This window comes from Danio rerio, chromosome 20 (assembly GCF_049306965.1).
Source record: "Danio rerio strain Tuebingen ecotype United States chromosome 20, GRCz12tu, whole genome shotgun sequence".
NCBI lineage: Eukaryota > Metazoa > Chordata > Actinopteri > Cypriniformes > Danionidae > Danio > Danio rerio.
Window position 1 is genome coordinate 35522501 of NC_133195.1, and position 16394 is coordinate 35538894.

At 33.5% G+C, this 16394-nt stretch overlaps 3 protein-coding genes across 7 annotated transcripts in view; 1 reads left to right on the forward strand and 2 right to left on the reverse strand.

The window, feature by feature from the left end:
- The window catches only part of si:dkey-6f10.3, a 131794-nt gene that overhangs the window by 3412 nt on the left and 111988 nt on the right, over nucleotides 1–16394 (reverse strand). The window lies entirely within an intron of this gene.
- Nucleotides 7356–10695, reverse strand: LOC108179210 (uncharacterized). The gene is made up of 5 exons (XM_017357102.4): nucleotides 10463–10695; nucleotides 10227–10334; nucleotides 9773–9872; nucleotides 9527–9640; nucleotides 7356–8579 (listed from the first exon to the last, which is right to left on the reverse strand). Exons 1-5 carry the CDS (start codon nucleotides 10633–10635, stop codon nucleotides 8109–8111), a joined length of 966 nt encoding a protein of 321 aa, XP_017212591.3. The 5' UTR covers nucleotides 10636–10695; the 3' UTR covers nucleotides 7356–8108.
- si:dkey-6f10.5 lies at nucleotides 10809–15392 on the forward strand. 2 transcript variants are annotated; one of them, XM_005160773.6, is made up of 5 exons: nucleotides 10809–10966; nucleotides 11660–11761; nucleotides 12122–12241; nucleotides 12747–12941; nucleotides 14382–15392. In XM_005160773.6, exons 1-5 carry the CDS (start codon nucleotides 10888–10890, stop codon nucleotides 14693–14695), a joined length of 810 nt encoding a protein of 269 aa, XP_005160830.1. In that variant the 5' UTR covers nucleotides 10809–10887; the 3' UTR covers nucleotides 14696–15392. The 2 variants fall into 2 exon arrangements, with proteins under 2 accessions (XP_005160830.1, XP_021333652.2); XM_021477977.3 differs by having other exon boundaries at nucleotides 14365–14695.

Genomic DNA, 16394 nt, shown 5'->3' on the forward strand with positions numbered 1-16394 from the left:
GATTTGAAGTATTCAGCTTTAATGTTAGCATCCAACAAGACATACTGCAAATATACATGCCATTCCCATAAAAAATAAACACTGTTGTCATAAATGTTTTCGAACACTAAAGGACAAAATCATGTTTGGTGTGCAACATTAACTTGCAGAAAATCAAAAATCAAAAATTAATGTAAAGTATTATCTTTGAACCGAAAATACATTTAAATAAATAAAAATCAACAAAATAATTCAGAATCAAGGGTAAAGTGCTGAACAAATGTGCAGGCAACATGCATTGAAATGTAAACCAAAAATAGTTCAACTTATGACCCTGAGTGATCAATAAATGAGATACAAAATAACTCTTAATTTACAGAAGTATAGCCAGAATGTTTTATATTTAATTGATAAAAGTGCTAGACACATTTTCTATTGTTATATGTCTATTTTTTTATAAAAATAAGTTAAATCAACAAAAAAATCTTGTCTCACATTTTTTTTTACAGTGCAGCTAAAACTGTTTCTATTGCAGTTTTGCAGAACAATTGCTTTCTCCAATTGCCTGAAAAACCACCTCTTGTGAGTCTAAAGTGTATGCGAGTAGGAGTTTTTGCCAAATAGACATTTCCTTTGGACATGTTTTCATTTCATAATTTCAGTTTGTGCAACTGTAGGGTAATGCTAACAGAGCTACAAGAGACTACACAGTTAAGGTTTTTAGTCTTGTTGGTAAAAGGGAACTAAGAGTTCATTAAGCTTGAGGTGGATAGAAAAAAAATAGATTTTCATCATTTGAAGGTGTGATAATATTTGTCATGGAAGTGTGCAGCATCCACTTGGACAATGCGACGGCAGCTACAGGACAACATTCGCTCATCACTCACTAGCTATTGGTGGCGTGGAGAGACAGTGATTGAGCCAATTCGATGGATGGGCATGATTGGGAGGCCATGATGGTTGAGGGCCGATGGAAAGAATTTGGCCAGGACAATGGCGTTACACCCCTACCCTTTAAAAGAAGTGCCATGAGATTTTTTTTTTTTTTTAAATAATTATTTTTTAGGGGTTTTTACCTTTATTGGGATAGGACAGTGGAGATTTCACAGACAGGAAAGTGTGGGGAGCAGAAATAAGGGAAGGATCGGCAAAGAACTTGGAGCTGGGAATCGAACTCATGTCGCCGCGAGCACCTTGGTACTATGTGTCGATGCACTTACCACTTGGCTATTGGCATCGACAGAAGTGCCATGGGATTTTGAATGGCCACAGGATCTCGGTTTATTTCATACAAAACACAACTAGCACAGTTTTCATGTCAGTTTTTTGCACACATTTTTGTAACCTCAAAATCTGACTAGAAGCCTTCACTCGTATTCTATTAGTCAGCATTTTGATGGTAGCAATTTGATTCCGTTTTTAAAAAATCAACATGATTTGGATGTTCTGGTATGAGTGAAATGTTCTTTAATTGGTCATTTACAACCGCTACCACTTAAAAAAACATATATTTTTCATGGTATACAGTATACAGGAATCATGGAGTTAAATTGAATATCTCTCAAGACATTTTTATAATCTTTCCATACATTTTAAGACCTCATTGCCACTTCAGTTTTTAACCAGTAACATTGGAAACATTTTTAACTTGCAGAACATGTCTTAAATTCTAGGGGTGTGATTAAAAAACGTATGGCATGAGACACAAGACTGTGTTCACGAGAACAAGATGAGACAAGATTTTAAAGAAATCTTCAATGATAAAATACATATTGAAAATTTGTCTCTTTTTTTATCACAAACTGTAGGCGCATTTTGGAATCAACTTGAACTTTATGAAATAAAATTTCTATTTTAAATTGTCTGTAGTAATAAACATATAAACCAGCAAAATGTTTTCCTAGTAATTCAACTGAGAGGCAATTGCATAAAAAATGTAAAAATAGTATAAATAAAAATAAATATATATTGTTAAGTGCAGTCAATAATCACAGTGATCAAAGTAGAACTCTCTTAAATCTCAAAAAAAATCTTTACATCTTTCTTCAAGCTAAAAGATGATAGTATTCTGATACATTGTATTATGCATTTTTTATCCTTGAAGCTTAAAAAGTAATAAAACAGCCCAAAATATTATCACATCTTTTTATAGACAGAAAGTACCTCAATTAGATCTAGTTTCCATTAAAACATTATCAATATAAAAATATGTTCGAACTGTTCTATTACAACCTGGAGAAAAAAACAAGGACATTACGCTAGGGTGTACTCACACTAGGCACAGTTGCCCAGAACCTTGCCCGAGCATGATTGTTCATTTCATCACAAAACCAGAAAACAATAGTATTAATTGTTTAAGTGGAGGGCTTTATGTGGATAATTTTTTTTTTGTGAGTGTGTCAAGCAAGTATTCGCTGAGATTCCAGTGCGTTTGTTGACTCTAGAGGATTAAGAACGTCTGCAGAAAAACATATGTCTCGTTTGAGCCCCTTCCCCCAGAGAATCATCAGTCTATAACGATTGATGATTGGCTCCTGTACTAGAGGGCGGGGCTTCATCGACCGTTACACATTTCTCCATTGAAAACTATACAAGTGACATGTCCAGTGTATTCTATAGTCTTAGATATAACATAATCCGGCCTGATCTGATGAAGAAGCGTAACTATTTTACATTTTGTCAATTAATTGGCCAATTCGTACAAATTCATACATCCGTTCATTCGTATGAAAATGTACGAATTTAAAAAGGAGATGTGGAAGCCAAACCTGCCCCTAAACCCTTTCCAGAAGCATTGCATTGCTCATAATATTTATTCTAGTCAATCATGGCTGAAAAAAAAAACATATTACTAATATAAAGGGTCATTCTAAAAATGAGAGCAGCAGTAACAGTCTATAATACGCCACTTCAATACAATCAGTTTGTTAGCGATGAATCAACAGACACTGCAGCCTAACAAGCTAAGCTGGATTTGACTGATGAGAACACAACAGCGCAAATACAGATATGCAAACTCATAACCCAGATTCAAATAAAGAGAATCTGCTAAATGGAATCAATAAAAGGGAAGCGATATGATCACTATGGTGGGTGAATAAAAGAAAGGTGAATGCACCGTGATTGTTTGGTATCTGAATAGCGAAGGAGAGACAGATTGTGCCTCTATATGAATTGTTGTCAGGATAATTACAAACTTCCTTTTGCCCACTGAGGCTTAGCGCAAGTCCTCCTGACGTGCATTTCTCTTTTCCTGTGCCTCTCTGACAAAGTGCGTGCTCTCATCTCTCATTCTGACCGCCTCCTTATTCATCAGCAGCATCAATTTATTATCAGATGAACAAAAACAGTCATTACATTATCTGTAGGGACGATCATTCAATTGAAAGTTGAAATATTAATGTAATCAATGGCAATTCATTGAGGGTTGACAATACAATCAGAAGCATTTTGAGGAGAGAAGAAAAATGATTGTATTTACGCATCTTTGTTCTTACTGCAAATCACACAGCAGAGAGGAAAATACCCCTTGATGCTGCTTTTCTTGATTCATCAACACGCACACTCACAAACACACACACACACACATGCACACACACACACAGTGCAATTACACACTTTGACAACAATGGCAAGATAACAACTGAAATTTCTTGTTGCTTGAAAATGACTCATCATCATATTAATGGCTGAGCAGATAAAATATGTCATATATTCTGCCGATGCCCAAATTCCCACCGCTGAGTATTCAAACAGAGAGAGAGAAAAGAAAGAAATCTCAGTTTTTCCATTACATGTTTTTTTTTTCTGATTCTTTTCCGATTTGCTATTCAATCCTCTCCCCTCCTGACACGCTGTAATATATCCAAGGCAACTACTGAATATAAATCAAGAGTTTCATCTACGCAATATGATAATCTGTAAATTTGTAATAATTGAAACTGAGAAACTGTGGACTGCAAAATGACCTGCTTAAAACATATCTGCATTAAGAGTGAGAAGCACATTGACTTTACCCTAACCCCATGCACAAACGTGCACAAACATGGAGCCCATCTGTAGTAGGATATTAAAAGATGCAAAAATATAGTGAACATCTGACAGAATACTACACTTAGATATTTTCAGCATGGCTTAAAAAGAAGGAGATTGCATCTCACCCACTCTTGACTTTATAGCAGGTCCTTGGCATCACTGTAATACAGCGTCATACATTTTGATAGACATGGTACCTTTTTGCACGGGAGAGATTTCTGTGGGCTAAATTGTAAGAATTCTAACCAGAACAGGCAGTCCTCTCGCTAACACACACACACACACACACACACACACACACACACACACACACACACACACACACACACACACACACACACACACACACACACACACACACACACACACACACACACACACACACACTTTTTTTTTTCTATGCTTTGGTGATGTAAATCTGCACTTGCAGTGCAAATAGCCCATTATCAGAAAACTGTGCCATTTATGTCTAAAATCTTCAGTTTTTTTACCATTTCACATGAAAAGGTTACTGGGAAACTTTTCCCATCTGAGGTTTAAAGTACGAGAACCAGCAATGTATGCTATTAGAAAAAGATAATAAAAAAGCATCCACTGCATAAAACATATGCTGGAATAGTTGGCGGTTCGTTTTGCTGTGGTGACCCCTGATAAATAAGTGACTAAGCTGAAGTAAAATGAATGAATGAATGAAAATGTACTTTTAGGGGTACAACTACTTTTCTCTTGGGCAGTACACAAGGACATCCATATCTACCCTGAAAAGGTGCATATTGGCTCCTTACAGCATAACATTTGGCTATTAAGGCACTATGAACCACTAGGACTAAATAAGGTAAATATGTTGTTCCATACGGCAGCACAGTGGCACAGTGGGTAGCACAATTGCCCCAAAGCAAGAAGGTCGCTGGTTTGAGCCCTGGGTCAGTTGGTGCTTCTGTGTGGACTTTGCATGTTCTTCCTGTGTTCATGTGGGTTACCTCCGTGTGCTTAGTTTTCGCCCACAAGTCCAAAAAACGTGGTATAGGTGAATTGGGTAAGATAAAATTGTCCGTAGTGTACGGTATGTGTGTGAATGAGTGTGTGGGTGTTTCCCAGTGAAGGGTTGCAGCTAAAAAGGCAACTGCTGTGTAAAACATACGCTGGACAAGTTATCGGTTCATTCCGTTGTGGTGACCCCAGATTATTAAAATGTCTAAGCCGGAAAAAAAAAGGAATAAATGAATGTTGTTCCTTAAAGTACTACTCAAGTGATAAACTGCAGTACCCATGAATATAAAATTCTTGCACATTTTTTCTGAGAATAAACATTTGGGGACGGCCACATTACATGTTATACACCTAAACATATTTAAATAATTTTAAATATCATCCCATCTGAGAAAAGAGAGAGAATGATGGGGATGGTTTAGAGATTGTAAATTCAAGTTTAGCATAACATTTTATTTGTTTGCTTTATTGTTAAGCTACAGAAAAGGCTGACTGAAATAAATGTTTCGATTTAAATGCTGGGATTTAGTTGCAGAGACTTTTGTGAGGGAATCAATGGAAAGGCAGATTCTGCTTGAATTTCAATATGTTATAATTTAAAAAGTGATGCAGCATTAGTAATATGATTCAAAGTAGTATTTGGTATTAATTAGTTTTCCATTGCCCATGGCAAATGTAAAGTAAAATAGTTATGCTACTGTATATTTATCTTTGGCCCACAGCTCTCGATGATGTTTGATTTTTGGCCCTTTATACAAAAAAGTTTAGGCACCCCTGATATAAATGTTTCAAAACATATTTTACTCCAAATGTGTAACATTCAAAATGTTGACTGAATATTACAGTCCTGAGAGCAGTGCAAAAATAGCAGATATAAGCAATATTATCACAGCACACAACCTGAAGAACTTTTATCCATTACATTTTGTATATACACTCAAATATGTTATTAGATACACAAGTTTAACAGCATGTTAACGCAAATACCAGTCACATGACAGAAATTTAATACATATAGGCGCGCATTGAGTTGTCAGACAATCTGTGAAAATACTAACTGAGCATTTGAATTTGTTAAAAATGTGATTTAATTTGCCTTGATCCTGGCATATTTGTTTGTGCCAGAGAGAGTTGTTTGAGTTTTTCACACACTGCTAATTGACTGGGATTTTCACAAACCACCATCTCTCAGGTTTATATAAAAGGGTTCACAAGGACAAAATATCCAATGAGCATCAACTCTAACGGGAAAACATACTTTGTTGATGCCAAAGAAGAAAAGTACGGGTAAAAGGACAAAATAACCTGGTTCTAGTAAAGTGTACTTAATAAAGTGTCTTGGGCATTACATTACCTAAAATGGCCTAAAATACATAATGAACTCTAACTTCATGGCCAAGAGAGCTATGCGAGCTGCAACTTAAGAAAACACATGGGCAGTAGATAGAAAAAAAACGGTCCCACTTTATATTAAGTGTCGCTTATACCTGTGAACTTACATGGTAACTAGATGTGTAAGTAGTATGTAACTACAGTGTTTGTACACACTGGTACATAGTAATTACTTGTGTAATATTGGTGTAACTACACACATGTAACAGCCCACTGAATAGTATGTGTAAGTACAAATGTGTAACAGGACATTGGTAACAACACTAAGAAAGTACACATCTGTAACAAGAATTATGTAAGTGCAATGTGTAACAACAGTATGTACTTGCAGGTGTTTTCTCACTTCCACAACTGTTTGCATACCATGTACTTGTGAACATTGTATGACAGAAATAAAGCTTCATTAGAAGGTCTCACCTTGTGATACCAGTGTAATTACAGGGTAAATCCACATAAACTGTCCACTCAATATAAAGTGTAAAATAGTCAAAAATTACTCTTTAACTTGTAAAATATCCTCTGTGCAACACTTTATTAACAGTGTACTTACATGATAACTCCACAGGAACTGTCCACTCAATATAAAGTGTAAAATAGTCACAAATTACTCTTTAACTTGTAAAATATCCTCTGTGCAACACTTTATTAACAGTGTACTTACATGGTAACTCCACAGGAACTGTCCACTCAATATAAAGTGTAAAATAGTCACAAATTACTCTTTAACTTGTAAAATATCCTATATGCAACACTTTATTACCAGTGTACTTACATGGTAACCCCAAAGAAACTGTCCACTCAATATAAAGTGTAAAATAGTCACAAATTACTCTTTAACTTGTAAAATATCCTCTGTGCAACACTTTATTAACAGTGTACTTACATGGTAACTCCACAGGAACTGTCCACTCAATATAAAGTGTAAAATAGTCACAAAATACTCTGTAACTTGTAAAATATCCTATATGCAACACTTTATTAACAGTGTACTTACATGGTAACCCCACAGGAACTGTCCACTCAATATAAAGTGTAAATTTGTCACAAATTACTATGTAATATATAAAACATAATCCTCCATGCAACTGCTTAACAACAGTGTACCTACATAGAAACTCCTCAGAAACCGTCCACCCAATGTGTACATACTGTATGTAAATAAATTGTAACTTTTTTTTAAAGTGTACTAGCAAAATGGTCACAAACTGTGTAATATAAATCCAAATCGAACACATTAACAATGTACTGACATGGTAACTTCTCATGAACTGTCCTTTCATGTCCTCATATAACTGTAGCAAAGGAAAATGCATGGTGAATCAAAAGGAATAGTATATTTAATATGTAGTGTAACTTTATTGCATTGCAGTTTCAATGTTCTAGAAAAGTAACAGAATATTGTAATTTACACTGTGACTGTAAAGTCAGATTGTTCAACAGAGTGCCAGCAATAACAAAAGAAAAATTTAAAAGAGCAATAAAGAAAACAATCAGTGCTGTAAATAATATCCCAGGATCTATTAAATCAAAACTGTCACATTCGTATTTGATTTTTACTCTGCAACATAGTATTTTACACAAATATTTTTTTTGAGTAAACTATGAATGTATTAAAACAAGTTAATTGTTTGTATTATCAGGAAATTTTAGAATCTGAAGAAATGTCACAATATAAACAGCAAATAAAAGAGAAAAAAATGGCATATATATTTTCAATCAACCCGGTATGCTTTTCTAATGTCATGGATAAGCTGTGCTAAGGCACCTTTACTATTTCGCCTTCCCAGCCAGTAGTGCCACTGAATGAATTTCAAATGTTCTCTCAATAGTTTTGTAGTCTTGTTACCCCTTAATCTTGATACCTGTGCCTTGATGGCAAGCCAAGCCCTTTCAATATGTTGTGTGTGACAGCCAGTTTGGGGATCAACAAAATTTTCACTGTGATTAACAGTTAGGTGTCTGTATCGTAAAGGTTGTAATGCATTCAGATATGCCCTCCAATTGTCACTGTAAACAGTTGACCCCCTTCTGATGTGCCTTGTGATGATGGGCACCAGTGTGGTCCTGGAACGGTCCTTTACCATCTTTAAGACTGGTAGGCGGCGATCTCCTTTAACCTCCATCATCCCAAAAACCCATCCTTTTCTTCTCTGCCAAGTAGTACAAAAGCGGCCACGATTAAACTGAAAAGTAATGAACACAAGAAACAACGGAAATTGTAAGAGCAGTAAAATCTCCCAATGACTGACCATAGTTATTTTTCACCATGCATCTATCTCAATTAACTTAAAAAGCAGTTTAATAATCATCTGAATAATCTTTAAACCAATTGGTCTATACCTAGTTCTTTAGTCTGAGGACAGAACGGCACACTGCTGCTGCTAGATGGCCACTAACTTGTGTGATGCCATTGTGTCTTCATCAATGCATAAAATAGAATTTAAAAAATGCAAGTGTCTGCATTTATTTAGTACACCTTTAATTTCAACCTGATAAATAAATTACTAGTCAGTCCAAAATTTGTTTAAATTTCAAAATGAAATTGTTTAAATTTCTTAAAATATTATGTATAATGTGTAACTCTTGAGTTAGGTATAATAATATAACGTTTTGAAATTAATATTTAGGTATACATTTCAGGTTATTGTCTATTAAATATTAAATAAAGACTGTAAGAACAGATGATTTGCAGAGGGTAATAAAACATGGTGCACACTCAAAAGTGAAAACATAAAATTCACATGAACACATTCAAATCTTTGTCATTGTTTTTCACATTGACATCAGCTTCCTCATATGAGTAGATTGAAGGACTACACAAATATCATTATAGACATTACTTCCCGGAGACACAGGAAAATAGTATAATCTGTAATTATTGGGTACAATCACATGATGTCCTGAATGAAGAAATTTACATTAAAACCGAAAGGGTCACCCCACTGACGTCAGAACATACAGGAATTTGCATTTATACATAAAAATCATATCCCTGCTTTTGATTACATGTGCTATTTTGATGTGATTTTAACTCTGGAAGTATTACTGAATGCAGGTTAATGAACTTTAGTATTTCAACATAGTAAAAATTACTAAGTATACAGTATAAACCTTTTCACATCAAACATACCTTTCTCTTGTGAGCAAACTTGGACTCATCTATGGCCACAAACTTCTGTCTTGACTTTCCACCAACTCTAAGGCCTGTTCTTCTTTTCAAATTACTCAATGCCTTGATGCAAACCTGTAAAAATTAGCCATAGGAAATTTGTACTAATGAACCTAATTGAATTGAATTGGTTGAGTAAGGTGCTGTTAAATGTAAGAGTGAAAAAGCCTGCATTGTATATGTGTGCATATGTTATTATTAAGTTACCTTTCTGAGCAATTTGTTCATTCTGGACAATGTTGTTGAAGTTTTGGCAACACCATCATCCATCAAGTCAATTTGTCTTAAATGTAGACCCTGTGAAAATCTTATAAGAAAATAGTTTTGGTTAATTTTATATATATATATATATATATATATATATATATATATATATATATATATATATATATATTTATTTATATAAATATATAAATATATATATATATATATTTACAATGCTAGCTTTTCAGATAAAATGTATTTTAGCACAGATATAACACAGATTCTTCACCTATACAATCTCTATTCATAAACAATAAGGAGTGTGTTGTTGAAGTGGCTGGGCAAATAGTATTAAACTATATTTCTTGATAATCTTACATTTATATTACACATGAAAATGACCTAACGAGGCTAGCGATCGACCGCAATGACATTAAGTTTATAATTATTAGATTACCTATATATGTATTCCATCCACTTTACCAAAGGTATTCTGGAGTTATGAAACAGTGATCCTTTGCGAATGGAGAGTGTAATTCTGCGATGCTTGTTTCTTCGGCATGTCCTAAAATAAAAGTGAAAAAATTATGATAATCTATAACACAGTATTCAGGGAAACTTACTTATTTTATTATGTTAAAATTAGCAATCAAAACAGCGAGTTAAACAAGCTTTGTGCTTGACGTTACTTACCATATGTAACCATCACGTCCACTGTGGGCTTTAATACTCATCTTTTTTCCACACTGGCGACAATGAGGTGCTTTACAAAGCAAGCCTTTTCTCTGTAGCCATTTGATCACTAATTTTCTATGTTTTCCACCGCTGCAAAGCCGTATAATCTTGTTTAATTTCCCTGTAAGCATAGCGCTATAACAGATACAGCTAATGTATAACTGAAAGCCGCTTGCCTTGCTTTCCTATTTGAAAATTTGGCGCCTTGTCGATAACTGGCTGTTTACAACGAAACGTCACAGTTGTCACGTCACGTTACGTAAGTTTTGATTGGACTACTGAATGAACCGCCAACTTCCCTATCAGAGCAGACGGTTATCTCTCTCATGATGCGACTTTTTGCAAATTGTTAGCCCTAACTCTTTAGCGAATTTTTCTTCAGTATGCCACGAAAAAAGACGATTTCTTTGAAGAGGAACTGCCCCCAACGCAGCGAAGCTGAAGCTGACCTCTTGAGTGAAGGTAATTTAATCTACAGTTCGATGATTTGTAATGATTTAACGTTAATATTAGTAGTCTCATGCATTAACTCATCTACACTGACTAACAAAGGTTAGATATAAGTTCACTTTTATGTGCAATATGCTTAACCGTAAGCAAGCCTTTACTAAATAAAAAAATTAATGTTACTATACTTAAACTACTTTAAATTATAGTTTATTGTACACACTTTTTATACACTAATAACTAACCATGCTATTTGTAAAACCATATACAAATAGTGCTGAATATGCAAAAAAAAAAAAAACACATTTGCTGATTGTATTTTTAATGGTGAAATCAGTGATCAGCACATTTGACCACTAGTCTATTTAAATTTAATTTTAACCCTTATAAATGCAACAAGAAAATTAATGTAGGATTGAATAATTTTTTTATCATATTAGGACACAATGCACATTTAAATTTGTTTACAAATACACATGTATGTTTTTATTTGTTTATTTAAGCCACATCAAGCTTTTTCTATATTGGTCCTACAGGAAAAAATAAAAGTGGGTAAAATGTTTGAGAAAAAAATTGATAACCAACTGATCATACTCTTGGCGAAGTTAAACCATTTTACATGAAGTGTTTTAGAAGTTGTTGCTCCAGTAATGTTGCGGTAGTTTGACAGACAAGAGCAGCAACCATTTTCTTTTTTTGTTTTTACAGAACCGCCTGAATCATCCCAAAAAATTCATAAAGTACACCATGATAAAGACGATGACAATGACCTTTCTGTTGTTGCGGTGGAAACCATAACTCCAGAACCAGGTGAGTTTGTATTTACTTAGAAAGAAATTACTTTGAATGTGCAATCATGGTATAAGATAGACCAAGCCAACGTATTTGAAAATTAACCACATCTACCACAACTGTTTGCTGAAATGTTTTAGCTTTAACAATAAAAAAAACAAAAAAAAAAAAAAACAGCCAATACCAGTCTTGTTCTATTGTACTTTTATGGAAATATAAATACTTGATCTTGCACTAATGCCACTTTTATATACTCCATATTACACAAGGTAAATTTTTAGTTATTTAGCAGGCACTTGTATGTACCATTATGTACCAGATGTATGTACCAGATGTATGTACCATAACTGTATTTTGCTACATTGTTTGTTTTTAAAGGACAAGGTGATGGGTCTTCCTCAATGGTGGAAAAAGACAAGCTGATGCTCATGGCCCAGACAATACAAACACTTAAACAGGAACGAGATTTTCTCCGCCAAACTGTCCTAAAATTGTCAAGTAAGAAACCTGTTTTGTTGTATTAACGTGTTTGATTTGAAATTAATATTTACTGAGCAAGTAGATTTTTTTTTTACTTTTTAAACTTTCACATCAATCCTGAACTGAGTAGTATTAATAGATTACATTTTTAAGGCTGGCCACATACTACAGTTGCTGATTTTAAGTTTGATTTGAACCCCTGAATGGGGTTTGACCTATTATTAACTGCTTCTGATCAAGACGGAAGATCCTTTAACAAAAAAAAAAAAAAAACAAAAACACATTTTATTCTAAACCTCACGCTTTGTTAAAATTTGGGAGCCACAAACATGTTATAAAAACTAGACAAATTTATTAACCATATTCTTTTTGGACTTAATTTCTAGCTGTAAGACTGTAAGAAACAGTATGTCTGTTTTATTCCATGATTTTAAAATTGGTTAAGATTTGTATAAAGTCTCATCTGTGGCTAGCCTAAGCCTGCTAGCCTTTTTATGTAACTAAATCTGTTTTTTTTCCATAGACAGAGGGGCAAAAAAAGTAAAGAAAGTCTTGGACACAAGCACTGAATGCAGCACCAGTAACACTGATGAGGAGTCCATGACTTCTTCCTCCTCTTCAGATTCACCTGATAGTGATATTCCTCGGAAGAAGAGAAAGAGTCATAAGAAGACAAAGAGGGCCAGCAGGTCAAAATCTACCAAGCACAGCACACGTGGTAAGCATATATCCTGTTTTTGAATGCCATTTTTCTGTTGATGTGTACTTAGTCAATAGAACCCCACATGGAAAGAACCTATATAAACATATATGTTTTAAGATAGATAGATAAAACCTATATAAACATATAAGTTTTGATATAGGTTTTTAATATATATGAAATAAAAAATTGGCCATTTCCTATATTATATGTACATATATGTACATATATGCACATTCATATATGTACACATACTGTATGTATGCATATATGTAGACATATACTGTATGTACACATATATGTGCTTATATGTATGTTTATATGTACATATATATGTTTACCTATATGTTTACCTACATATTAGTTAAATTATTAAAACCTATAGCTGCTAGACAAGGTAAATATAATAAATTGCATTTTTTATTTACTTAAAAACAATCAAATAGTACAATAAAAAAATAAGACAAAAAAACTGAACAGAAAAAATATTTTAAAACACAAAAGCTTTTGTTATTCTTTCTTTTTCACTATCTTAATACAAGAAAGAATTGGCCTTGTAAATGTTTCATGAAAACATGTAGACATCATAGCTTTTCATCTCCTCACTTATTTGCCATAGTTAAATTCCATAACATGCCAATTACATGTGAATAAAATTTCAAGTGTTGGCACATAATTTTTTTGCATTTTGTTTTTTATTAGTATATCTTGTATGTACATGTAAGGCTTATATGTGGATATAAAGAAGCATTACAGGAGACCTATATGGCATGTATATGCACATATATGCACCTCAGTTTTGCCTATATATGGCATATACATACACATATTTATTATCATATATTAGGTATGGGCCTGTATAAGATTCTTACTGTATGATAACATTGGATAAAAATATCACGGTATCACAGTATTGTAATTACTGCTCAAAAATATTTTCTTTTTAAATGTCTGTGTAAAAAACAACAGTACATTTTGTTTTGAACACAGTATATTTTATTTTGTGAAACATTTAAAATATGTTGGAGCAGTAAATGTGTCGGGCTAAATGAATTAATGAATTTTGCTTCATTTTGTCTTTATTTGTTTCAAAACATGTTTTTTACAATTTAAAATGGAATATGTTCTGCTAGAGATACTGTTGTCCCCCCTTGAAAACTGTTGTACAGTTTTAAAACCTTGACTTTTCCAAACCGCGGCATACCTTGAAAATGGTTATCGTCCCATGCCTATCATATATGTGCATATACTGTATACTGCTTATAGGTTTCATGTTTGTGCATACATCCTCATATATGTTCGTTCCATGTGGGACATCCCTGGAAAAACTAATTCACAATAGGTCATGCCAGGTTTGTGTGGTTTGTGCATTTAAGTATTTGACACACATTGTTTTTTTGTTTTTTTTTTGTTTGCTTGTTTTTTTTAATTTCTTCTTAAGCTTTTATCTTTCTACAGCAACAACCCCTGATGACGTACTAAGGCGGTACAACAAAGTTTTCAATGCCTATAAAAAAGAAGGGAGCATTAGTAAAGCATGTGCCAAAGTTGGGGTTGACCGTAATACTCTCGCATTAACAGCTGTTGTGGCTGAAATTCAGCTTGTTGATGCTGAGTTTTACAGAAGCATCCCTAAATTCAGAACCAAGGAGGAGAAACTTTTTGAGTTTGCCAAGAGGTGCCTGCAGTCGCTGACAACAGACTTAAAATCTGTCATTGAAAACGCCAAACAAGAGCGCAAACTTCTGCCAATAAAGTATAAGTTCAGATAGAAATATACAAATCTCTTATGTGCAGATGTTGTTTAAAGTTAAATTGTAGATTCACATCAGTAGTTATTAATTGTTACCCCATTTGTCGTTCCAACCCCTGAGACCTGAAATGACACTGAAGAGAATAAAATGTAAAATAATGCGTTTTTTGTCCACACAAAAGTATTATCATAGCTTCATAGCATTACAATTGAACCACTGAAGACAAATGTACTCTTTTGATGTTATTGGTACTGTATCTTTCTAGACTTTAAATGCCTTGCAACTCTGGCTTTCTATGGAGGGTCAGATAATTCTAAAATATATATAATATAATAATATATAATAATAATAAATAAATAATCAGCTAAAATATTTTTACAAATAAAATAAAAAAGTAGATTTTTTTATTTTATTTTCTGAATGAAGGACTCGGGTTTGGAATAACAGCAGGGGGAGTAATTAATAATTTAATTTTTGGGTAAACTATCCCTTCAATGTGAATTGCTGTACGTTTAATGTGATATGATGTTACTTCCAACATTTATCTAAAAGTTTTAATTTACTCTAAGATTTTTTTTGTTTATGGGATTATGTTTAATCTCTTTAATTTAATAGTGTCTGTAAGGTTCTATATTGCAGCCATATTTCTAAGGTTTTTCTTTATATGTGTTGCACTGTTGAGTATAAAAATGTTAATAAACATTGTTTACCTTTGCTGCATGTTTTCTCTTTTTTAGTCCTCTATAGTCTACTTATTGAAAAACATTTGTGGATTAATACTTTGGAATTTAATACTATTACTTTTAGGTTCACAGTTACAATAGAATTAACATGGAACATTTCAGAATGTAGGTGAGAAGTACATGGATTCATCAGTGGATGAATCAGTAATTTGTGACAAATTTACACTTGAGTGGACAGTTCCTGTGGAGTTTCCATGTAAGTACACTTAATAAAGTGTTGCATAGAAGATATTTTACAAGTTAAAGAGTAATTTTACTTTTTTTACACTTTATATTGAGTGGACAGTTCCTGTGGAGTTTCTATGTAAGTACACCGTTAATAAAGTGTAGCACAGAGGATATTTTTACAAGTTACAGAGTAATTTGTGACTATTTTACACTTTATATTGAGTGGACAGTTCCTGTGGGGTTACCATGTAAGTACACTGTTAATAAAGTGTTGCATATAGGATATTTTACAAGTAACAGAGTATTTTGTGACTATTTTACACTTTATATTGAGTGGACAGTTCCTGTGGAGTTACCATGTAAGTACACTGTTAATAAAGTGTTGCACAGAGGATATTTTACAAGTTAAAGAGTAATTTGTGACTATTTTACACTTTATATTGAGTGGACAGTTCCTGTGGAGTTACCATGTAAGTACACTGTTAATAAAGTGTTGCACAGAGGATATTTTACAAGTTAAAGAGTAATTTGTGACTATTTTACACTTTATATTGAGTGGACAGTTCCTGTGGAGTTATCATGTAAGTACACTGTTAATAAAGTGTTGCACAGAGGATATTTTACAAGTTAAAGAGTAATTTGTGACTATTTTACACTTTATATTGAGTGGACAGTTTATGTGGATTTACCCTGTAATTACACTGGTATCACAAGGTGAGACCTTCTAATGAAGCTTTATTTCTGTCATACAATGTTCACAAGTACATGGTATGCAAACAGTTGTGGAAGTGAGAAAACACCTGCAA